General features: G+C 27.8%; 1 protein-coding gene across 1 annotated transcript; it reads right to left on the bottom strand.

The window, feature by feature from the left end:
* Positions 1 to 16,670: 16,670 nt before the first annotated feature.
* LOC100199802 (histone H2A.Z) lies at positions 16,671 to 23,279 on the bottom strand. The gene is made up of 4 exons (XM_065796415.1): positions 23,123 to 23,279; positions 22,970 to 23,044; positions 17,228 to 17,471; positions 16,671 to 17,095 (listed from the first exon to the last, which is right to left on the bottom strand). Exons 1-4 carry the CDS (start codon positions 23,123 to 23,125, stop codon positions 17,037 to 17,039), a joined length of 381 nt encoding a protein of 126 aa, XP_065652487.1. The 5' UTR covers positions 23,126 to 23,279; the 3' UTR covers positions 16,671 to 17,036.
* Positions 23,280 to 27,888: the final 4,609 nt, after the last annotated feature.

Genomic DNA, 27,888 nt, shown 5'->3' with positions numbered 1-27,888 from the left:
ATTTAACTGTAATTATTTTTTTTTATCTTTTTCAAAAGATCAACTTTCTTGAGAACAAACGGATATTTATTATTCCAAGAAATTGGTGTAAAAAGATGCTGCCAGCTGCTAAGCTCCATTATTCTCAGCTCACTAAATCTCGTATATCATTCAGTAGTTAGGCTCTTGAGACATTTGGAAAATCTTCAACAGCGTCGTTAACAAGGGTAAGTCTATCAGTCCATCTCTTATTCATGGGACCGATCTTACTACCTCTCCCAAGGATAAGGCTGAACTTTTTGCAAAGAACTGTTCTTCAAATTCGACATTCGAACCTTATGGCCATTCTCTTCAGTCCATTCCAATTAAACAGGTTAACCCATTTTTAGACATTTAAGTCACTCCAGCTTCTGTTGCTAAAGTCATATCTCAACTAAACTCTTCTACAGCTTGTGGTCCAGACAACATTCCTATCAAAGTCTTACAAAAGTTTTCCAGAACTCTCTTCAATTCTCTCTAAATATTTTATATGCGCTTGACTGAGTCTTGTTTTCTGCCAGCTGGAAAATGGTATCTGTTGTTTCAATTTTCAAAAACTCTGGAGAACATTCTGACTCTGGTCGACATCCCTAAATTAATGAATGGCAACCCTCTCACTGAGTCCTCTACTTTATGTCTTCTTGGATTATCGTTTACTACTGATCTTTCATGGAAACCATATATGCAACTGATTGCTAAATTAGCATTTGCTAAGGTCGTTTATCTTTATCGTGCTCGCCATTTTCTCTCTCCTGATTTCATTCTTTACTTCTTATTCGTCCCTGTATAGAATACTGTTGTCATATTTGGGCTGGTTCTTCTAATGATGCTATTTCTCTTCTAGACAATGTCCAAAAACGCATTGTAAATATAGTTGGACTCGCTTTATCTCCTAAGCATGAGTCATGATAGTATTTCAACAAATACTATCATGGTTGTTGCTCAATGGAGCTATCATCTTTATTTACATCAACTAAAACTCAATCTCGTTTTACTTTTTGTTCAACAAAGCATACAGCTCTAAAAACATTTATTTGTTTTGTTTTTTCCCCGCATTTTAACGCTTTCGAACTCTCTCCCAACTTCTAAGTGCCCCAATAAGGGGCACTTAAAACAAATTCAAACCAAACAGTTATGTCACATAGCAACGAGGAAAGGTCTTAAACTAGGAAATTCACACCTCCATCCTTACCGATGGTGTGAAATATGTCCAAAACTTGCTTCGAACACTGGATCTCTTGCTTCTAAACCAAGCGCTCTAACCTTTGCTACGTCTGCTTCAATATTTCAGTCAAGACATAAAAAGCATTTGAGTTTTAAAAAACAAAAAAAGAACTTTGTTTGCAACCAAAACATATTATGACTCATGTCGACTCGGGAGTATCTTTAAAACCGACAAAAAAAAACGAGTTTCACCCAATAAAATACAAAAAATACATTGAAATGGTTTTTATTAAAGTATTAAAAAACTATTCTAAGGATAAGCTACGAGTAGTTGTAGTTTTTACACAGTTTACTAAAACTTGGTAGTTAAATAGATTTTCTTTACTTTAAAAGCATATGTAAATTTAAGCTTCTTTTCTCGCTTCAAATCATAACACAACATTAAATTAAAAAGACAACAAAAACAATTTTTAAAAAGCGAATAAATTTTGTCTCAAAAACACCGACGTTTTAAAAAAGAAGCAAAAGTGCTTTTATTACCCAGACCACTTGGTGATAGTTTATAACTAAATTAGTTACATATATATGCATATATATATATATATATATATATATATATATATATATATATATATATATATATATATATATACATATATATATATATATATATATATATATATATATATATATATATATATATATATATATATATATATATATATATATATATATATATATATATACAAACATGATTTATATACATATATGAACTTAAATTCCCTTGTTTTGAGCCCGGGATAGCTTAGTTGGTTAGAGTGCTGCTTAAAAGTTCGGAATTATTATTGATGGTAGCAGCAGGATTTCAGGTTCAAAGCCCGGTTCCGCCTACTCAGCGTATGAGTAGTACCTCGGTACAAAGGGAACTTGTCTCAATTAGCCTATTTACAATATTTTCTTCTCGACTAGTAAATAAATAATATTGTCGAGTAAATGAAAATTATCCATATTTTGTTTTTATTCAAAGCCCAATTTTAGCTGCTTCAACTTTATGACTTTCAACTGGAAATTTTAATGAAAATCGCTGGGTAATTTAAGCATGCACAGTGGCGTAGAAAAATTTTTAGATGTTTGAAAAACCAAATTTTTTTACGTTCATATGTATGAAAAAGAGATTCTTCAAAAAAAAAAAAATAACTGTGATAGAAAAATGGGAACAAGAAACCCTAAAATCTTAGCTGCTCTAAACGTGAGGGCAACGAGTTGAATTATTTAAATTAAATTAATGGCCCCCTCAAATTGAGGGGTAGAGGGGGAGGTTTTTCTTCACGTGGTCATAAAAACTGAACACTGAATGATTTAAACATAAAATTTGAAATCTGTCGATGAATACATAATTAGTTATTATTAATGAAAAAATAAATAATTTAATTCATTGCCCTCACGTTTTGGGTAAGGGGGTCTAAGATTTTAGGGTTTCTTGTTCCCAATCTCCTAATTTTTTTTTGTGAAGAATCTTTTCGTCATACATATAAACATAAAAAAATTTGAAATACTCTTTTTGTTTAAAAGTTGGTGATTCAAACATTTAAAATCTTCCTACGCCACTGATAATACTATTTTGTTTTTGGCAGTCTCTAAGATCAATGGTTCAGACAGTTACAGTATGCGTAATTTGAAGGCAGCTTTTTTTCAGTTTGATTTAAAAAAGTATTATTCATCCTTTGCATAAGCTATCAACACTTATTGTTACTTCTTACAAATAATTGTTTTTTGTCAATGCAGAAAATTGCAGTTTTATATATTCAAAGATGCGTAGTATAATAGACAAAATTATAACTTCTTCAATACTTCAGGTGATACAAAAGGACTCAGGCAGTACAGATATGGACTGTTTTAGTGAATGCAATCACTCAAATCAACTGTCTTTTTTAAAAAATAGTAAAGCTGACGCTGAATCGTATGATTTGCAAGCAGACTTTAAAATAGCTGCTACTCCATTGTCTAAGGCTGGCAGGATTGACACAAAACATGAGTTTGACAAATACTTGCTCCAAAATTTATGAGCTAAAGGACAAACAAGGACAGGATATGTTTCCTAAAATTCTCCGCAACTATTAATTTTTTGAACTGAAATTTTCAGGATATATTAATAAAAGGAAAAATAACAATCTGAACCTATAACCAAAGTTAGATATTAGTTCTTCTTTTAGTTAAAATGCACCTAGGACAACATTCAAAACTATTTGCCTTAAAATTGATTTAAAAAAAATAGGTTCTACTAGATTTAAATGTTTAATTTAGGCTTAAATTGCAGTCATACCCATTCCTTAACTTTTGGGAAAATTTCAACGCGTTTTGTCAACAAAATCTTAAAAATTTTGGGAAACAATGAGCACAAAAGCAAACTTTTTAATTTTTTAAAAAATGCAAATAAAGACAAAAATAAAAAAATTTAATTTTTTAAAAATAAATTGTTCCATAATTGTTTATACTAGCCATCAGGCTAAATATATTTTCTGTATTAAATTAGTTTAAATAACAAAAGGTACTTTTTTTTAATTTTGTTTGGGTGCCCCAAGAAGCCCTTATGGTCTTATCACAGAGCAAGTTTACTTTTAGATAATATGCCTCTTAGCAACCGTTGCTATACAAGTATCTCAAAATAAACAACCATTGTAACCCAAAATAATTGAAAAGTTTACGTTTTTGAACTTAGATATGTATTTTTTTGGTTTACTTTTGAAAGTTTTGTAAATATTTCACTAAAATCAAAAAATCAAAAAAGTTTAGGCTTTTCACTTTTTTTTTTTTTGTTTTTTTTTTTTTTTTTTTTTTTTTATTTTTTGCCATATAAATTTATTAAAGTCGTAAAGCATAATATAAATACAAATAGCAGGGGCAAGAAGAAGACATAATTGGTCTTATCACCAAGCCCCTTAGTCTATACCGTAAATATAAGACGATAAAAATTAAAAAACGCAACACTATATAATATAAAACATTTTTCTAAAGACTTAATAGAATAAAAATCAATCTTTAACAAAAAGTTAAAGTCCTACTTTAACTTTTTGTTTTTGTGTTGGTTAAGAAAAATTAAAAAAAAGAGAAAAAAGAATTTGTACAAAGAAACTATATTACTAAAAAGCAAGCAAGTAAATACGCATAATCCTGAAGCTTTCCTTTTACACCAGCATGTACCTTTAAATATGTGAATAATTCTTATAAACCATAATTATATATATATATATATATATATATATATATATATATAATTGTTAACTGGTAGAGAAGTACCTTTATACTACTTTAATTTATTTGTGTTTTATGTGAAGATGAATCAAACTAATATAAAAACAATTGGATTGCTATCAAACCGAACCCAAATTTTAGTTGTTACCAAACCGAAGCGAACCCGAACTGAGCTTAAGATCGAACCGAACCGAACTCGAACATTAGGTTTAACCGAACAGAACCGGACCCGAATTTTAATAAAAGGATTCGAATACCATCTTTATTGTATATTATATACTAGTTGATAAAAACCTAAGGTTTCAAATAAAAAAATAAGTTAGTGTTTTGTTGCAAAAAGCGTTTCGAAAAACATTTAATATGTTAATAACAATCCAAATACAACTTTTGCCTTCAATAAATCTTCAAGCCAAGAGGTTTTCATTGTTTAATCCTTCTTTGTGCAGGATATAGTGGTTTCTCATATACCTAATGCTTAACTCAAATAAATCAATCATTTCTTCTTAAGCAGATGATTGTTAATATTTAATCAAGACAAAAATTGTTTCTAACCTTATTTCAATTTAATAAAATATCAAACACCCAAAAGTTTAATTAAGGCTGATATATTTTTATTTTAGAAAACATATAAAGAGTTCAATGTTACTTTCATTTTAGTTACTGATATAGCTAAATAACCTTTTGAATATTGGTTGCAATATTTTTTAACTAAATGGCTATGACAAGGTTTATTAGAAAATTACTTTGGCCAACAACGAGTCAAAGGTAAAAGAAAACGTAACCTATTTTTAAATGATATTGCCTACAATGAAAATCAGTGACGGATCCAGGAAGGATAGGGGTATACATTAGAGATATAAAACGAACCGAACCAGAACCGAACGAACCGAACTAGAATCTTACCTACAACCGAACTGAACTGAACCCAATTTTTACTTCTTACCGAAACGAACCCGAACTTTAAAATTGTTGGGAACGAACCAAACTAAACAAACTGCCCTTACCCTAACCAGACCGAAAAAAGATTTTTATTTAGTGGTGAAAATTTTGCAATTTGCACTACAATACCAAACATAACACGACGTTAGAATTATCATATTCTAACGTCGTGTTATGTTAATAATATATATCTCTCCACATTTTTAAGTCTTAAGTTAAAACGATTTAAAAAAGAAAGACTTAGGAGACGGCATATAAATTTTTTGTTAACTTTCGTTTTCTCCAATATGTTTTTACTTATAACTTATGTTTTAATACAGTAGAAAAACATTATTCTGAAGTACACAGTACTATTAATAACTCAATGGAGATAGAACAAGTTGATTCTAACGTCGCGATAAGATATTCTAACGTCGCGATACATAACATAATACATCACATAAATATGCAAATATGTGTAATTGAACCTGTCATTTCGAAAAGGACATAAGTCCAAAACTTTTAGCATTTAGTTTATAAGTTTGAATTAAAAATTTCTGTATGATTTATGTTTTTTTTATAAAAAATAAAAAATACATAAGTTATATACGCTCTTTATTTATCTACTTCTATGTTTAATTTCTTTAGCAACCTAGACATTATTTTAATAAAAATCATATTTTTGTTTATTTTGAAAAGTTTTAGTAAATGGACTTGTGCCCTTTTCGAAATGACAGGTTCAATTATGTAAAATTATAATTTATGTATATATATATATATATATATATATATATATATATATATATATATATATATATATATATATATACATATATATATATATATATATATATATATATATATATATATATATATATATATATATATATATATATATATATATATATATATATATACATAATTAAGTTATATGTATAAGTATAATACATAACACAGAAGTGTATGAACTAGATTAAAAGTGTCATTTTTACGTGGTTCCATTGTTTTTTAACAGTGGGTTTTTCCCACTCTATGTACAAGCTTTCTTTGAGTTTTAATATAAATTTGTTGGAGGCCAAATCCAAAATTGAAAAACTAGCATGGATAAAAAAAAGTTCCGAGAGAGTCTCCTTATAAAAAACAATTTAACTTCTTTTTCCATTGTAAAAGTAATTATTGATATACTAACTTGATTTAAGCATTTTAATATTTTTTTAATTGAGAATGGGTATGATATAGTCGAAACATGTATTTTATGAACTGAATGGTTTTAACAAAAATTAAAAAAAGTGTCTTATTAATTAAAATATGTATATATATATATATATATATATATATATATATATATATATATATATATATATATATATATATATATATATATATATATATATACATATTCTAATTAATAAGACACTTTTTTTAATTTTTGTTAAAACCATTATACATATATACTATATATATATATATATATATATATATATATATATATATAGTATATATGTTACTGTTACCCGCAGTACCAGGATTTAGCTAAATGCTAATGTTTATAATATTAGCATTTAGCTAATTCCTGGTACTGCGGGTAACAGTAACATATATACTATATAGCTCTAGTTTATCTATTGAGCACTCTTTCAAGTATACAATATTATACATGATAATATAAAGATATTTTCTTTATTCATATATATACACTTACGTATATATATATATATATATATATATATATATATATATATATATATATATATATATATATATATATATATATATATATATATATATTCTAATAATAATCCATCATTAGGTTCATCAGAAAGCTTTCTGATGAACCTACTGATGGTGAAATAAGTATATATATATATATATATGTAAACATTTGTTTTTAGTATTTGTGATTAGATTTTTGGATGTTATCTTATATTATAAAATATATTTATTGTTGCCGTTAAGTCATACACTGCATAATAAACAGAACTCTAGGGAAAACTTAATGTCAATGATAAATGGTGTACCAAAAGCTGCGTTGTTAATCTTTAAAAGTTTCTTGGCAGGCTAAAAATCAACCTATTATGTTGAAATTGTGTGAAAGACAAAAGTAGCGAAAAAATGTCTTGACAATGTTTCAAAATTTACAAAGCAAAAACCGTAAAACTTTTAAAAACTACTTAAATTTTAAAAAGTTAAGTCATTTGCTTTAATCATTGCATAATTTGATATTTTTATTAAAATTTAATATTTTTATAATTTTTTTTATTAAACTTACGCAACTTTATTTGGTTTTCACTTTATTATTGCGTCTTTCAATCATACTGCAATACAGTTCAAATGCTAGAATATGTTTTTAATAAAATTTTTAGCAATGAAAATTACCTTTATTAAATGTCTAATATTTATTCAATGAAGTTTGAAGAACCTTTCTTGGTTTTCTTTTCCGAAAAAATTTGTTTTATTTTATTTAAGACTTGGTTTTATGCAAGTTTACAGGCTCCTTTAACTTGAATAATGACCAAACACATAAATAAGTGTTAAAAGATGGTCCAGATCGAAAAAAAATCTGATTCTATATTTAATATAAAATTATCTATGATCGCTTATCTCTTAAGTTTGCCTAAAGGTTTTTCTTTTTAGATTATGTGCACTTATTGGTAGTCTTGGCACAAAAAATAAACTATTTTCTACATAAATTCAAAATTTTTACTTTTATTGTTTAAAAACAAGAGAAGCTGGTGAAAACGGCCCAACTGGCTAGACTATATGTTATTATGACTATATTGCAAAGTATAAAGATTAGGCGTTTAAGTAAAGTCTTGATGTCGTTTCCTTTTTGTTTGCGAAACTAAAGGAAAACCAAGTGAAATTATCTTTGTAAAAATTGCAAAATAACCATATAATTAGTTGCACTTTTGTCTTCTCTATAAACCTATGTGAAAATCAATGGCACAAAGAAGTTTCACAAACTTTACTAAAAACTATGCAAAATATGCAAAAAATATGCGGTAAATTGCATGAAAACATGCACAAATAACTTAACCAAAGTAGCGCTCAAACGCAATCAACTGTAGCTTTTTCTAAAAAAATCTCTGACGCTTCAAAAGAGTGAAAAGACCGGAAATGAACATTGAACCGAACAGAAAATGACAGGAAAAATCTCCCCACCTCTATTGCTGAAAAAAATATCAAGGATCTTATTTATATTAGTATAATTTAATCTATTTTTAGTAATTTTTTAAATTGATTTCTGAGAAATCTATAAAAGCAATTAACTAAAGGTTTGAAGCTTCAACTTTAAAAATTATTCTTATTTCAGAGATAAAGTTTTAGTTTTCCCCAAATTCTGTAGATGTTTTGGAATATTCAAAATTATTTATGAAATGCTTTGTGGATCACTCGTCATTTAGTAACAAATTATATAAACCGTCAGAAGGGTCAATTGTCACGAAAGGGTTAAAAACCAAAGTTTCAGATTAAAAAAAAAAAGTGTTGATGTTAATAGAATTATACGTGCATTTTATGTCTTAATGGGAGGCATCAGCAATCAAATAAATGAAGTAGATGTGAAAGTTATATTATAAATAAAATACACATTAGGGTATGCTGACTTAAGAAAACATAAGAATTAATCTTTCTAAGCAGTGTCGAGAGTGTGTTCTAAATTTGAACCAACATGAATTAGATTTAAACGTGTTTAAATTTAATTTGTTATTAACTTTTACTGATAATAAAAAAGTTGATTTAAGGATTAATTTAATAAGTGATCAGATTTTCAAAACTATTCTTTAGCTACCATAACTGTTATTTGTTTCTCTTCATTTTAAAGACTGTCCGATGTCTTGATAATGATAATGACTTATTGGATTTTTAAAATATTTCAAGAACCGTTTAACTAAATTACATAATTTTTTTTTTGTTATTGTGAAGCAAGTTTATTTTTTTTTTTAATAATATTGTAGTTTAAAAAAAATATTTACAAGTAATTTTTTAATGAGCTTCTCTTAATAAAAGAAAAAAAATAAGAATTTTATTTTGGACGAATGCACAATCAACCAGAATTTAGCAAAAAGGTCAAAACGAAAGGTCGTATATTGACTTTTTTAATCATTTACAATTAACATCGATATGTTAATAAATGTTTTTTTTATAATGCACTTGATTAATTTTGTAAACTCTTTAGGATGCTTCGTGATGTTAAAATAAGTGTGAAAAACGTGAAAAACATGTAAAAACTGGCAATACATCTGTGACATTTATAAAAAATCTATCTTTGTGAAATTTCAAAATATTTATACATATTTACCTATAATTTTATAACTATTTATAAAAACAAGGATTTTTAATTTTTTAGGAGGTTTTTTTACATTAAGACATATATTTTATTACATTAAGAATATTTTTATATTCATGTAAAAAAAACTTTGTGATACTGGATTTACCGAACGTCAAGATACGTTAAGATGAAGTTTATTTAAAAGCATACTTTAATACTTTAACTAACAACTTAAAAAATGATTTTCTGCCCAGCTTGCCCCCAGTGAGATAAGAAGATTAACAGTATAGTAGATATCGAGGTAAAGTATAGTAGATATTGAAGCTGACACTATTTTGAAGGGTTCGAATATATCGGATGAGAATAAAAGGGATTTTATGAACGATCTTAGAAGAAAATAGAAGAAGAAAAACAGAACTAGGACACGGTTTGAGGCTAAGTACAAGAACTAGTTAGGTTCAATGTCAAGTCTGTTGAGAATATTCAACCTGCAGATCAACCTGCTAATCCTGGTAATTAAATAAAAACAAGTGTATATAATAATCATTTAGTGTTTTATGTCTTCTATGCTAATGAAATGTAGTCAACGCCAATATTTGAATGTTATCTTTATCATGTTAATGTTTAAATGTTTACAGTTTTCTTCAACATTGATCGCATAAAATTATGTATCCTTAAAAGTATTATTTTTTAGATTTCAAAGCCAACTCACGCTTTTTGAGCAAGACAGTTTAAAAGTATTATTTTTTAGATTTCAAAGCCAACTCACGCTTTTTGAGCAAGACAGTTTAAAAGTATTATTTTTTAGATTTCAAAGCCAACTCACGCTTTTTGAGCAAGACAGTTTAACAATTAATCAAATTCTTTTAAAGTCAAATGACATGTATCAAAATGAGTGGATGCTCCACCTCCGGCAACTCCTACCCAAGAAATTATGACTGAGTGTCTAATTTTGAAGATATTAAGCTCTTCTAAAAAGAATTAAATAAATTGTTTTAATCCCTCATTATTTTTCAGGACGGAGGAGATCTAGAAAACAAAAAAGTTAAAATAAAATTTTAACTTAAAGATCTTAAAAGGACACGAGGTGATCATTTTTATGGTTTTTTTCCTTCAATATTTCAATCTAGAATGGCAAAGAGAAAAATATTAATTTTATTATTTTTCTAATCGTTCACACGGTTTGAAAAGCATGTCTGCAATTCTGTCAGAGCATGAGAAAACAAGTGAACATCTAGAAATTTTCAGTCATGAAAAGAGTTTTAGCTGCTACTGTAACATAATAAAATAAGTGATGCCAAACATTTGCGTCTCATTAAAGAAAAAAGAACAGTATTGGCAGAAAATCTTGAAACGTCTGATAGCTTTAATTAGAGTTCTTGGTATGTAAAATGTTGTTTTTCGTGGAACACATGAGAAATTAAACATTGCTGATAACGGAAACTTTCTGAAATTTTTGAGATTTCTAGCATTGTTTGACCCATTTATGGATAAGCATCTTCAAAAGATTAAAAACAACGAAACATATGCTCATTATCAAGGCAAAGCCAAACAAAATAAATTGATTTATTTTCTATCCAATACAATCAAACAAAAAATTATCAACTTAGTCGTATCTACAATACTCTGGCAGAGATTGCAGACGACACAAATTAAACAGGAGCTTCCGGTAATTCAACACGGGTAAATACACGGTTTATTGCAAATGGTATTTCTAGTTTTAAGTTTGTTGTTTCTTTGGTTGTGTGGTATGGCGCGTTGTTTGAGATCAGTATGACTTGATAGCAACTTCAGGCAAAAGAATTAGATATGTATGGCGCCATAAATTAACTTGAAAAATAAAGAAGTTTCTCGTAAATTTCAGAAGTGAAATAGAGTTCAAGAAACCACTGGTAAGTGAAGTTGAATTTACAGTCAGTTTAGAGATACCAGCATTTTTCGAGGCCGAATCGTATCAGAAGGTAGAATAAACAATTTGCATTTGAAGCAGATAACAAACTTATTCAAGATCCAAAAAAAAGTTCAAAATAAACTTTTACTTTCCTATTCTTGACATAGCAATACAATTGGTTGAAAAAAGATTCATTTTTATGCAAACAATAAGTTTGTTGTTTGGTTTTTCAATGATGTTTCCCCCTCCCTTCCCCCCGGAAAGGATGGTAAATTTTAGTTTTAAGGACATTTTTTAGTTTTGTTTTAGGAAGCGGTCGATACATTTTAAAGATTTATCCTTAATTTATTAAGGTTTTTATAAATTACTTCATTTTTATCATGAAATGGTACCGTTACGCCCCTTTTTTAAATATTAATTAAATGCTTAAAATAATACCACAAAAATGACCAAACTTGACCTGATTGTATTCATATCAATTTTTTTTTAAATTTTTTTATTAATTTTCTTTGCTTCTTTATATTTTAAAATTGCCTTTTTTTTTTAATGCTGTTGCTTATATAATGCAGATATTTAGAAGCGCTACTATCAGGGCTCAGTGATGCCTTCTTCTTGCTCAAGCCAGTGATGCCTTCTTCTTGCTCCAATTGTATACTTTTTTATATTGTAGCACATTGTAAAAATTTTTAAACGGTTAAATAAACTAAACTAAAAATTAAAAAAAATTAAACAAGATTTTTTGTTTGGTTGTCAATTCTTATTTATCAAAACATTTTTTTTATTATTTATCAAAACATTTATCAAGTCAAAATTAGTTCGGCTTTGAAAAATCGAACAGTCGGTTTAATCGACCATGAATTTCCTGCTAAGTGACTAAAAGTCGATTTAATTTAGTAATAAACGTAAAATCCTTATTTCTTTTTATTTAAAATATTTTTTCAATATTTAACTTTAGTTTCATTTAATAAGAAAAGCATGTCCTGTTATAACTATTGCAAACTGTTTTTTGTGTACTTTTGTTTTGAGGTTTTATAAAATTCATAGCCAAAACTGGACTCTATTTCATATCTAAACCGCACTCTATTTCGCCCACTTGTGTATGAAATAGAGGCCATTTAGTTTTTTCAATATTTAGCAAAAGTTTATTAACATTGAACCAGTTGGAAATTTCATTAAGTTCTAAGTTTATAATTTTAAATAATATGTTGCTGTGCGATAAAAATAAATTAGTGCCATCGAAAAACATTATTATCATCAGGCTGGATGCTTTATGGAGATCATTGACATATATAAAAAAAAGAAGTCCGTGTATAGAACCTTGTGGCAAGCCACAAGTAATGTTTAGTATCGATTTTAGTGATTTACCGTCTATGTGTTCATATTGAGCACGATTATTTAAACCACTCCTTACCCATTTTAAAAAGATCTCCTGTGATTCCATATAGTTCGAGCTTTTTAATAAGAATTTGATGGTCAATTGTATCAAAAGCTTTTGATAAATCAATAAAAATTTCTATGTTCAGATTTATTAATTATTAATCTGTGTTCAGATTTATTAAACAACTTGTTAATACTACGTGGAAACTGAAGTACTTTATGTTCGGTGGGGTTGTTTTTTTAAGTATTTTTAATCTTTATCGGAGTTGTTTTTTTAGAAACCGTATTAGTTATTAAGTAATATATTGCTTACAGAAAGATGAGTGTTGATTTTTTTATTTAAAGTTCTATTTTAAATTTTTGAAAATACAGGCAGAACGATAGGAAACTAATGTAAATAACTCTCCCTATTTATATAACTATCGTCCTTCTTGTATTTTTTGAAAATACAAGAAGGACGATAGTTGTTTACAATAGTTGCACCCCCTCATTTAAATATCGGTGTTGGTTTGGTAGTTTTAAGTTTATCAAGAAAAAAACTCTTCTTTTTTTTCCAATTGCTGCACCACAATGATGCGCCCCCATCAGCAATTTTGATTGATACAGGTTCTTTTATTAGTGATATGTTATTGAGTATGAATGTTTTCAATGTTAACTTTTGTGCTGATCTCATGACACCTCCTTTAAACAATGATGTTGGATATGGTGACAACTCATATTGAAAATAACTTTCCACTTTATTCTCTGGCTTTCTTTCATCAACAACAACCAATCTTAGAAAAAGTGTTAATGGGTGAATTGTAACAATTTCGTCTTGAAACGCAGATACGCTTGATACACAGGAGTATAAATTCTGGAGTGTTGTTATTTAATTTTTTTGCTTGAAAGAGTAATTTGTGTAGGTTTTACCATTCAGCTCATCGTGTATTGATGCACCTATCTCTTCTGATCGATCACAGCTAATATTTTTCTGATTATCAACCAAACTTGAGTCCAAACTAACAAGTTGATCTCCGACAATGAATGGGTTATGAGCAAAAAACCATGATTGTATTTTTTTAAAGTCGCCAATTTCATGTTTCATTCTTCCAGTATACATTTCTTTATGTTTGTCAACAGATTTATGCGGATATGTTAGAAGTAAGTGATGCTCATCGCATCACTTACTTCTGCGCATCGATGCAATGTTTTCGTCCATACCCTCAACACATTTTCTTTCAAGTCTTTACCAATAACCCACCACTACCTTTAAGTGACTTCATCAGAGTCAGTTCAATTGTTAGATCAGTCCATATTCCTGACCATTTTTTTTCGGTTCTTCTAACAGTGTGATTACCTGTCATGTATTGTGCGTAAATTAGAGGGTGTTCTGTTTGTAAGGCATCAACGGTCTGAAGGTAAAGCCTGCACGATTTTGCATAGTTATTGTGTCCTGTTGCAGCAAAAAGATGCAAGAGCATGCACTTTGTTGCAGAAATATGTAATGATCAGTTACTTGTTCTTTCTGCTCTAATAAACTCTTGGACTATAGTTACGTATTGAGCAAAATGTAACCATAAAGATAATGATGATGTTTATAATAATAAATAAAAGATAATCTTTTTTCTTTGTAAACTAGTTTAGCAATTTAACCAATCAAGGGTCTTCTCAATCATACGTTTCTAAAGTATTTTTCTGCTCACTATCATTCAAGTCATCCAAGAAATTCTTTAATATCAGTGAATTTATTGAAGGGATTTTTGAAAAGGGAGCCAATGTTCCGTAGAAAATCAATAAAACGAGATTGAATTTTTTCCTAAAATTGAATAAAACAATTAGTCTTTAAACTTTGTAGAGGTAAATTTTTTTTTTTAATTGCAATATGCATAACGAACCTGAATGACTGGTTTCAATTGACCCAAGTCCATGGTGCATATTTTTTCCATCAACAGTAGCAATACCATGGTCTGTGTTGTCAGCTACAAATTAAAGAAAGGAGGTTCCCTCTTCAGAGATGATTTCATTTATAGTATCATGCTTTACAACATTCTGTTTGTAACGGGTAACCTTAAAAAAATTACATAAACATTGGTATTGTAAATACTATACAGTTCAAGCACCTTTACAACAGGTTTCTATATCACAAGCTTTATTTTCTGGAACACGTCCCAGGTCTATTATGCCATTGCAGTTTGAATTAAATTTTGAATGACACAAATAATCAATAGTGCTGTCTGAAACACAACATAACTTAATCCCATATCTAGAATGACGTTTGTTTAGCATATATTGACGCAGATGTGGTGTCTTTCCTTTGTAGCCAACTATACTCTTATCTATAGAAATGTCTCTTTGTGGATAATAATAATGAAGAAATTTTTTTAAATGTTTAACTAAAAACTGAATTTTATAAATTTTATTGAGTGATAGTTGATTTAGCACATGTACAGTTTAAAGTTAGCTTTTTTGATGAGACCCTTGGTGATTACAACTCCAAAGAAAGCTCTTATCTCTAAAAGATTGGTCTTACCTGTTTAATCCATCCATGACCTCTTGATGTTGGATGGGACCTCAAATGTTTTTGATTATTTTGAATCTACGTATCAGTATAATTATTAGTATAATTTACTATATTTTTCAAAAATTCAAGAGTAAAAAACAAGTCAAGATATTCAATAGGTTAAAACTCAGGTAAAATTGAGTGCTTGGATCCTGATTCGCCAGTAAAGTGAATAACATCAGGACCACGGTCATCTCCTAGTACAAATATCCAACCATCTAAAACATTACCACAAACATCACTACATCAACATTGCCATTAGAACTGAAGTCTTCATAAAAATTAAAGTTATTGCGTTTTTATCAAATAAACGATCATTGCTGGAACTTAAGTTAAATTCTTACAACTTTCTTTACTGTTGCTCATTTTCAATGCCAAGTATATAAAAACAATATACCAAAAGTTAGAAAAAAAAGTGCTTTATTTAATGCTGCCATTTTTAATGAATAAACAGCGGTATTTTGGTGATAAGTCAGTTTTAAGGACCACTTTTAAAGCCACGATCGTGGTTCGTCACGTTTAAAGGGTAAAGAAATAATAGTTTTTACAAGAATTAGGCTTTTTCTTGTCTTATCTGTAATACTGTATATATATAAGTAATACGGTGTATATATATAAGTAATACGGTGATACCAAGCTTTTCACCGCGACTGTACATATTGTGTGTATTGAGTTAATATATATTAACATATACATATTATGTGAGGAGTCTATTTGCAAGACGCGCTAAGTCCGAGTGATTTCGAGAAAACAACTAAACTACTTTTAGTTGCGCATCAACAGAAATAGATATTTTCTGTCCATTTTTAGGACCAAAGATTTTAAAATTGGTCCATTATTTAAATAGATGATAGATTTAAGTATGTAAACCATGGAAATAGAATTAACTCAAACTTTTTATTTTTGTGACTTAGCGCGTTTTGCAGATGGGCTCCTCATGTATTGTAGTCAGGGTGTCTTATGGAAAAAACAGTTGAACTCTGCTGAAAAAACGGATAGGACTGTTCTTAAATAAACAATGGAAAAACTAGAAAATGTATTTTTTGTGAATCATTCAATCAACGATGCAGAAAATACATTTTCCAGATTCTTTAGGATGTTTTCCGAAAACCGGCCCTTTCCAGTTCTTTCAGTTTTTCCAGCAGAGTGGACACCATGATAGTGTATATCCGCCGGGCCCCCATTACCCCCGGGATCACAACACGAAAAGACAGTAGGGATCTCGGTATACAATCAGAAAATTATTAACTTTAAAGATATTTTCTTTATTTACATTTACATAGAGTACTGCTATAACTATAAGTTAGTAATAAAATAGGTTTTTTAGCATAAACTGTTATACATAATGGAATATTATTAGTGTTGCAAAAACCTTTAAAAATGTTTTACATCAAATTAAAAACTATGGTGTTAATTAGAATAAAACCCAAATATAATAGCACAAGTTAACACACATACACTTATTACGAGCGTAAACTGTATTTAAAAATTGTAATGTTTTAATATTCTACAAAACCAAATAATTTTAACAATTTAAATTCGATGCAGAGGTCCTATATTACAGATAGCAGAAAATATACAAAATAAATAATTGTTAAAAGACAATCTTAATTTTGCTTCGCCGTCTTTTTGTTCATCAAACTTTTGTGAATATGTGGAATGACACCTAAAAACAAGATTTACGTAAACACACATCAAGAAAAAATTAATAAAAGAATATTAAAGCATGAAGAAATGTTAAAACTGCTGTCTTAACTCTACATTAACTACATAAATAGACAAAAAAAAAAAAAACAACCTCCTCCAGCGATAGTAGCTTTGATCAATAAATCTAATTCTTCATCTCCTCTAATAGCAAGTTGTAAATGTCTAGGAGATATCCTTTTTACTTTTAAATCTTTGGATGCATTACCAGCTAACTCAAGCACTTCAGCAGTAAGATACTCTAGAATAGCTGCACTGTATACAGCAGCAGTTGCACCAACACGCCCTTTATTTGTTGAACGTGATTTCAGGTAACGATGAATTCGACCAACTGGAAACTTTAAACAAAAATTTTGTTTAATGAATAAGAGGGTCTTACAGTTAAGTAATTTAACTTAAAAAATTTTTAAATCAAATATAGCTGCATTTACAACAAACAAACAAAAAACACAAGGTGGCATAAAATTTCATTTAAGTTGGCATAAAATTTCATTTAAGTTTATTTGAAAAAGTACAATTGGTTACATTACTCGGAAAAAATTATTGCTTAAATTGCTACCTCATGATGATGTTTAATAATCAACGGTTTAAATTGCCCTTAAACAAGCGCAATTATGCTGATGCATAACTGTGCTTGTTTAAGGGCAATTTAAACTATTGCTTGCAAAACATCTAGTCTATCATCCAATAAAACAACTTGAAATATTCAAATAACAAAAAACCTGAACATTTAACTTTTATTGCAATTTTGATGGGGCAAGTTTAATTACAAAAACAGTATTATTGCTTGATTTTTTTTTCTTGTGTACATACATGGGAGTTAATATTTAATAATTTTCGAAAAATTTTTTTATCTACCATGATATAGGACCCTATCCCTGTTTATTAATTTTTACTGATATGAACATAGAAACTAAATCACATAATTGAAAAAAAAAATTTCAGTTATTATTTTCTAATTTTCTAAACCAGTATAGATCTTTAAAATTAGAAAATAATAACTTGCTTATAGATGTAAAAATTCCCACCCACCTGCTTACCAAAACCCCTTTCCTCCTTATCACCCCCCCCCCCATTTATAAACTAGGCAAAAATATAAAACTTGATTTGTCTATTAATTTTAAAAGTTCAGCAAGTTTATTATGCTAAATTATGAGGGCAAGTGACCAAAGTTTTATAATCATTTCTCATCCTTTAGTTACAACTTCCTCCACAACTCTCAATACAATTAAAGATGTGCAAAATTAGAAATATTGCCTCCTGAATTAGCAACAACACTTGCCACTATTGCAATATGTTGATTAATATTACTGTGAGATCTGCTTTCTTTTGGTACTCTTTTGGTACCAGTTGTTTTGTTAACAAAAATCTTTTGGCTCATAACAAAAAATAAATAAATCATAACAAACTATTTATCAATAGGAAACAAAACAAATGAAGTTTTCAAAATAAATAAGTTTTCAACAGGCATCATTAAACAATAAGAAATGCAAAGTGTTTTAAACTATTTTTTTTATAAATAGTAACTAAAACATTAGGTTCAAAACAAAACTCATTTAATGTATAAAAAGAATGTTTTTCTTTGAAAGACTTTTGTAATTACTTAACTAATACACTTCTACAAGTTAAATTTACAGTGTTAACACTGCTGTATTTTAGCAAAAAAAAATTTTTGTGCAAAAATACAAAAATAATAATACAAATAAATATATAAAAAATCAAAGTTTTTTTTTATTATCAAGGATTACTCAAAATTTTAACTTTGTCAGACAGTAATTTTATATTATTACACAATATGGCTTTTATTTGTTCTTTATTTTAAAGAGAATTAAACCTTAACAACAAATTAAAGGTGTCTAGAATGAAAATTTATGTATAAAACAAGCTTGATTTGTTAAATTTCCTGGGTTAACCAAAGAAATTCGCATAAGGCCATCAAGCGCTATTATACTAAGCTGATTTCTTTGTTTTGAATGTATTCAGTTTTTTATAGGACACCCTCTCTTAACGTTTGTCGTGCTAGGTGGTATGAGTAGTAACAATTTGAATAGCTTTATTATATTATAGTAATGCTCTCATGCATATTCAGTACAGAAAATAGTAGATAGCATCACTTGTTATGAGATTTTCGTGCTTATAAATATCAATGTTACTACTCTTTAACTTGCCTTCTTTTACTAAAGCTTGAATTTTTAGGCTCCTTTTTATTTCAAGGTTAAATAAGATTTCTCTGAAATCAGAGAGAAAATGATGGACAATGTCTTCATTATCTTGAATAGGATTAAGCAATGTTAGTACAATAATTTTTCCCCTGTCAATGACAGCGGGTTTTGCATGGCCATATAATTAAAAAAGTTTACTAATATTAGATGAAAATTTGTTGGGATTATGATTTTTACCAGTTGCATTAAATGCATCAAAAGAAATATATTTTCATTAATTCGCATTGCTGGATCAATTTCTTCATAAATGACACTTTTATTTTCTTTAAAAACTTAATTGTTTCTGGTGTTGACATCATGTTGAACAAATTATTTTTTCTAAATCGACATGCTTGCTATCGACATGCATGCTAAATCAACGTCCTTGACACTCTTTAGATATATTGAGAAATTTATTCTAATTGTTTAATGAATTGAGTGTTAAAAAATGGACTTACTGTTAGCTATATCGTTAAGTTCATTTTTTAAAAGGTCTAATTTAAAATTTATCTTTGAGTATACTAGGTTTTTGCGTTTGTAAAAACTTTTCAGTTTGCAACTAAAACATCAGCCAGTAAAAGCAAAATTATTATATTATCAGGAACAAGTTATTGATGTGTTAGACCATCCAACTCTGCATTAAACTTCTCTTAAAGAACTACATTAAGGCAGGGGTGTACCCTGCCTCGATGTAGTTCTTTAAGAGAATTTTAATGCAGAGTTGTTTTCTCTAAGGGCGACTTAAATTTAAAAAAATGCTTGTCAGTTGCCCGGCAGGACAACCAGACAGTTTGTTACTTACCAAAGTTTGTTAATTAATAAAACCATTTTTGATCTATGAAGATTTTATTTCTTGCAATTATTTAAAAAAAAACTTTAAAAAGCAAGTAGTATACACTTTGTTTATTTTTTGCTTATTGTTAATTGTAGTTGTTAATTTTTGTTAATTTTTTTCAATGTAGTTGTTAATTTTTTGCTTATTGTTAACTATTGTTAATCTTACCTATGGTAAGATTAACAAAAAGAAACGATACAAAACAGATATCAACTACAACTAAAATGGCAATATTTAATCAATTTACTTAATAAATCAATTTACTTTTAATTAAATTGTTTCTTATTAAAGGTAATTCAGTAGTATGACGTTTAAATTTTTTTCTCAGTATTTTCACCCAAAAGGGAAAGAGAAAAAAAAAAAAACTATTACACCAGACTATTGATTATGACAACTCAAATGAGAAATAAAAACTAATTTAATAGCCTGCGAGGCAACCGGGAAAAGACTGGAGAGTACACCACTGCAAGGCTGTTTATAACTCATTCAAACATTGAAACAAGTTGTACTGAAGAAGCGCCATAAGATAACCAACTTGCTGGAGCAGCTTTAAGTTCTTTTATGTTCTTATTCTTGATCTTTAGCAGAATAAATAGCGAATGAAAATATTATTTCTCATTTTTGCTGAGATAGGTGACACATAAATACATCCATTCAGTAAATGTTGTTAGTATTAGTGATAACGCTTTCACTTGATTCACGCTCTATAATAATTACGTTTGTTCTTATTTCAGGAATCAACTGTTAATCTACCCCTTCGCAAACTTGTTGTGTCTTTTGTAGTTTGGTTAATAGCAAACGTTTTAAAAATTGACTTGTCCAGAATATGCATTGTTATTTTTACAAATTTTTGTTGTGGCTTCTACAAGAAGCCTTTGGTTGACTCATATTACATAAGTTAAACGTATTATATAAACATTTGCAAACAAATTTTAATAATTAAAGTTTATAAAAACATAAAACGCAGAATTAATTTTGGGAATTTCAAATGACAATTTTTCCAAAAGTTGACAATCGTTGATTGACCATTATTTTGAACACCGAAGATGTAAGAAAATTACCAAAGAAGATATTTGTTTTATATATATATATAAATAATTAGGAGTTTTATACTGCCTAAAAGTAAATTTTGTAAAGAAAATTAAAAAAAAAGCAATTTTTAATACATTTTGGAAATGTCTAAGAAACGAACACAAAAATAACAAATGCCCTAATAATTTAGTTAAAAATAATGGAATCTTTCAAACCAATTGTTTGTTTAGGCTTCAATTTCAATCAAATTTAGGCTTCAATTTCAATCACTAATTTAAATAGTTTCTGTTTATATCATGAAAAAATCTAAAATTTTAAATAAATAATTAAAGTAAATAAAATAGAATAACAATTAGCAATTAGAAAAAAAAGAGAAAAAAGTCAAAGGACTAATTTACATACATACATATACATATATATATATATTAACTTTATTACTTGAAGTAATAAATGAAATATTTTTTAAAAATTATTTCAAAAAATTTAATTCTCATAACTATAGTTACTATATATATATAGTATATATATAGTATATATATAATAACTATATAATAATAATAATAATAATATATATAATATATGCAAAGTAATAACTATAGTTTTTAGAATTAAATTTTTTAAAATAATTTTAAAAAATGTTTTATGTATTACTTTAAATTCTTTTTAATAACTAAAAGTTACTTGGTTCCAAGTATTGCTTCTAACTGTATTTACAGAAAGAAGTTTATCTCTGTTTTCAATGTAAGTTTGTGATTATTTAAACTCAGATTGAGTTTATCTCTGTTTTCAATGTAAGTTTGTGATTATTTAAACTCAGATTGACTCTTATTAAAGTTACACATTTAGACTTTTTATTGTATAAGAAATGTGACTAAACAGGTCATTTTAAGCAATTTTAATAAAATAATTAACACATAGGTTAAAGAGTAGAACTGAATATATATATTTTACAACATTAAATGTTATGTTTTTTAAAATGTTGGGTCTGTATATAACCCTTTTTTACTTAAAGACAAACGACAAGTTGAAAATATACTTGGAAGAGTTATTCAGAGAATTATAAATAGGTATATTACTTATAGGTATAATAATAATAAGGATAATATACCAATCATGCAGAAAATATTATTAAATCATACATAAAAATGATCTTTAATATATTAAACATAAAATCTGTCACTTCTAGTCATAGTAGAAACATGTGAGCATGAAAAGAGTAAGTTTTTAGCTCTTTTAAACTAAACAGCTATGATATAATAAAAGTATTTGTTTCAAAATCTTTTACTCTTTTTGTATTAATTTTTTTTTGTATCCGTCTGATTTATTTTTATAAATAATATATATGTGTGTATATATATATATATATATATATATATATATATATATATATATATATATATATATATATATATATATATATTTGCATCTGCCTGATTTATTTATTAATTTATTTATTAATTTATTTGTTAATTTATTTATTTATTTATTTATTTATTTATTTATATATATATATATATATATATATATATATATATATATATGTATATATAATTGTATTATTATAAAAATCTAAAGTTTAGGAAAATAAATAAATAGAGATCATTGTTTTAAACTGTTCATAAACTTTATGATCAGCCCTGATGTTCTAACAAATGTTCTTATGTTTCACCAAATAAAAAATATTACTTTCGATAGCATAACTTATAGTAAAAATATTTTAGGTTTTGCTGACAGATTTTGAGCAAAATAAATTTAAAAAAAAGCATACTTGTAACCCAGCTCTTGCAGACCTAGAAGTAGATTTGGTTTTCGGTTTAGAATCTTTACCTGCTTTTCCTCCAGCCTATAAACAATAATTAAATTATTAAATATTTACATAATTAATGTCAAAAAAATACAGGAATGCCATTTTAATTCATACCATTGCACTTTTACAGAAATATAACCAACAAAGAAACTTTTAGAACTTTATTAAAATGTCTCGAGCGGGAACAAAACTCATGCATTCGATGTTATAAAACATGGCTGTTATCCAATCAAATGGCTTATCTAAACTCTAATCGCCAATCAAATTTTTATTTGTTGCGCGCTTCTCAGATTTTTTTATTCGCTCAGGCCTAAAGTTTTCTTTACACTGAGTTTTTCTGCCTCTGAGTTGGCATTCGGCTTAATATAAGGGTTGCTCGATCTGATTCGATCGGAAAATATGGGAAAGCGGAATAGTATCGAAAATTAACTTATCGAAAAAATGATTAATATCGAAAAATAACTGACCGAAACCCATTTTAATGGTTAAGATCGAAAATGTGATTTTCAGATTAATATCGAAAAGTTTTTATATCGCAATTCACAAATGCGGAACAATATCGAAATCAATAAAAACGGAATAAGATCGAAAACTCGTTTTAATAAATAGTATCGAAAATGTGATTTTCTGAATAATGTTGAAAACAATAAAAACGGAATAAGATCGAAAACTCGTTTTAATGATTAACATCGAAAATATGATTTTCTGATCACACTTTTTTCTTTTTTTTTTTATAAAAAACTAGTACGAGAAGAAAATCTTAAGAAACTTTGAATACTAAGTCACTTTTCAATAAAAAAACTTATTTAAGAGTTCAATGAATATTTCCTAACTTTTCACCTAAATATCGCATCAACTTTACGCGAAGTTGGCATTATCTAAAATGGAGAACATTCGTTTAAATGAACAGTTTAATTTGCACGTGCAATGAAATTCATCGCGATTTACAACTTGAAATTTAAGAAACTTTTAAGAAATTCATTATTCCCAAATGTCGTTAGAGAACTTATCAATATAATGTATAAGTTTGCACACCAAAAGCACTGTTTAAAAAATAGTCACACTTTCAATAGTTTCATTTCTCAATCAGTACTATCAATTTTTATAACTGAAGCAGTTTTTATTATGTACGGGATGTTCCTATAATTTAATGAATGTTCTTAACAATTTTCCATTGTATACCATTTTTGAAAAGTTTAGACTTAAGTTTTTTTTGTTCAAAGTTTAGAGTATTCTGTATATTTCTGTAAATACTTTTCATCAAATATTAAACAGTTATCTGGCAACAATTTGTGCCAACATTGAGTAATAATTTTGCATATTCTACTGTGTCAATATTACCAGAATATGTTTTCAATAAAGAAATTTTAATGGAAAATCTTTCCAAATAACTTTTAATGGTGATATAATGTATGCTTTGAATAATTGCATGGAAGTATAACACTAAAATAATGCATATTTATCAGTATTTTCTAATTTCTTCTTTATTACTTTTTAAGTTCTTTAAAAACCAAACAGATTCTGCATGATTTTGTAAGTAAGTGGGAAAGTGTTCCCACTTACTTACAAAATCATGCAGAATCTGTTTGGTTTGGTTTATACTTCCATGCAATTATTCAAAGCAGATGACTTAGTTGGTTTTGCATGTTTACAAATAAGTTTATCCTTTAAACTTTTTATGGTTCGTAAGTCTTTATTGATTTTGACTAAAAATTTTGTAACTTTTTATGGTTTATTGACATTAAATGTAAATAAAATCAAAACATCTTGTTTTAAATCGTTTTATAAATAGCCAACAACACAAAACTCAGTATTTTTGTTCTACTAGTAGAAATTTTAGTCTATATTGTATAAATTATACAATTATACAGTATAATTACTACACTTTAATTCAAAACTGCAAAATACTGGCTTTCTGTTTATTCTGCTATTGGAATTTTCGAACCTATTTCTTTTTTTACATTTTCGATATTATTCCGGAAAGTCCCTTTTTGATTGTATTCCTTTTTTCACAATTTTGATATTATTCCGGAAAGTCCTTTTTTGATATTATTCCTTTTTTTACAACATCGATCTAATTCCGTTTTTTGAATTTTCAATAGTATTCCTTTTTTCACAATTTCGATGTTATTCCGGTAAGTCCCTTTTCGATATTATTCCTTTTTTAACTATTTCGAGATTATTGTGTTTTTCAGATTTTCGATATAATTCCTTTTTTTACATTTTCGATGTTATTCTCTATTTCGATGTTATTCTGGAATATCCCTTTTCGAGATTAATAAGTTTGGCTGTTTTCGATACTGTTACTACTACCCGAAAATATTATTAGCGCCTAATGCATTCTCGAGCTCTTAAGGATGCTGAATCCGAATATCACATGTTAATATAAATATGCAACGAAGATCCAAGCTGTACAAGAGTATAATTAATTTTTTTAAAAGTTAAAATCGCCAAATTATTCTGGAATATCTCTTTTCGAGATTAACAAGTTTAACTGTTTTCGATACTGTTACTACTACCCGAAAATATTATTAGCGCCTAATGCATTCTCGAGCTCTTAAGGATGCTGAATCCGAATATCACATGTTAATATAAATATGCAACGAAGATCCAAGCTGTACAAGAGTATAATTAATTTTTTTAAAAGTTAAAATCGCCAAATTTGTGAATATAATTGCTTTAATTGTTTGAAGCTGTCAGTCAAAAATTGACAATGATATAGTTCTTCAATCTGAGTCCTTCAATTTTGAAATTTACTACTTTGAAATTGCTACTTGTTTTCACTGTTCTTTTCTAACGATGTAACTTTTTTCTCGAAACAAGGCTAATTTTGTCTGCAATTTCACACCTTCTACAATATTGGGTTCTAATTGCTTCGCCAATTCTTTTATTTTCATCTCTATTAAAATCTACTAATTTATATGGAGGAAGAACTGACTAGAAATCTGTTGATCTAGACAATGTCTTTTTTTTTTGAGAATTCGTCGCAATAGGTGTTGGTTTACCACTAACAATATTCGGCTGTCCAGTTTTGCCAAGTCTATTTTTTTTTTTAGTTAATTTATTTTCTGTTTGTTATCCTTGATCCGCGCCCAGAATTAAATGCGATAAACACTTCAAAATTTTGCTTTTATTGAGGTGTTGCAGTGTGGTTGATTAGTCACTGACTCTGCCGGTAATCGAGAAATCAACTAAATTCTTCATTTCTTCTACAATTTAATTACACAAAAGCGCCAAGCACTCCATTTAACTTTACGCGGAAAATTTATGCAATTATTAATCGAATGGGTAATATTTTTTAAGTAACCTGTTGAAAATGTTCTACGTTTCATAATTGGTCCATGAACGTGATGCTTTGGCTTTCACACGATTAAGTTTATGGTTGACAGCGTTTGTAGTATTATCTTTATCTATTTACCAATGTTACTTTTAATATTCACCATAACTTTAACTATTAAAAAAATATCTGATTTACAAAACGCCTTTTTTTTTACAAAAAACCTTCAGACCGTTTTTGCCTATTTAGCTATTTTTTTGTTTGGGTCAAACAAATTAATTAAAATAAAATTACTAAAAAAAATTGTATTCTATTTCTTTCCAAACGCTAAATTTGCTGTTTGCTGAGGAGGTATTCTTTACATGGTCAATAAATAATTCAACTCATTGCCCTCACGTTTAGGGTACGAGGGGGGCTAAAAGTTTAGGGTTTCTTGTTCTCATTCTTTTATCACAGTAATTTTTTTTGTTAAGAATCTTTTCGTCATACATAAGAACGTAAAAAAATTTGGAATATTCTTTTTGTTCTAAATTTGGTTATTTCAAAAATTTAAAACTAAATTAAGATGTAAAATTATGCATATAGGTAAAAATAACTCCTAAAACGTATAACATCTATGTGTTTAGCAAAGTTAATATAAACGCAGAGCAAAAAGCAAATTAATTCATTTTTTTTAATTTACTAGAAAAGTTGTCATTATTTATTAGAACAGCCGCCAGAAAAATGAAAAAATGTTAAAAAATGAGCTCATCGGAAAGGGGATCAAATCTTAAAAAAGCTGATTAAAACACGAGTTGATTAATTTTCCTTAAATTTCATTGCAAGCATGATTTAAAGTTACTGATTTTTTTTTAAATTTTAGAAAAAAAGATGGCGGATCAAATATGAAAAACATAATTTAAAAAATTACTTTAATTGTTTTAAATATTTTTGCTAAATATCCTAATTTGAGGCTCAAATTAGGATATTTAACAACAACAACAAAATGTGATCCGATAATGGCTGATCCAATATGTTGCATATATTGGATCCAAAAAATGGTTGATCTAATATGTTGGACATATTACACCAACAGAAGATGGTGTAAAGTATTACAAAAAAATACTTTGCCCGGAAATTCCGTCAAGGCCCTACCTACAAATCGTAGTCATATTCAACATTCTGAATCACTCATATATGCACTATTACATTGCTTCAGCAGTAAAACTAGTTGATCGGTGTGGTCTAAGAATGGATGTGACAGTACTTTTAATTTGGTAAAATCTAGGTCGTCTGGACGGTACCTATAATTTTTACTGCCAATACAGCTAAATGTATTGGATAAACCTTTTGCTTTACCTGATTTCTTAAATGCTATCAGTAAATCTTTTGTCAATTTCAAGGCTCATAGTAGTGCTAATGATTTATTTGCATCATAAAAGGCTCACAATGATGATAGCAGTTCTATACCTTATTGCAATTTGTTGCCCTGGATGGACTTTATTGCGCGACGTTTTTCATAACCTTTCATAACATTTTTCATAATCTTCGCATCGTATTAGTGTCTTGAAGATCGAAAACTCATTTGCGGAGCAAACAATAATTTAGTAAGACTGAACTTTGT

This window comes from Hydra vulgaris, chromosome 04, assembly GCF_038396675.1.
Source record: "Hydra vulgaris chromosome 04, alternate assembly HydraT2T_AEP".
In the NCBI taxonomy this organism is placed as follows: domain Eukaryota; kingdom Metazoa; phylum Cnidaria; class Hydrozoa; order Anthoathecata; family Hydridae; genus Hydra; species Hydra vulgaris.
This window is presented reverse-complemented; position numbering and strand designations above follow the sequence as displayed.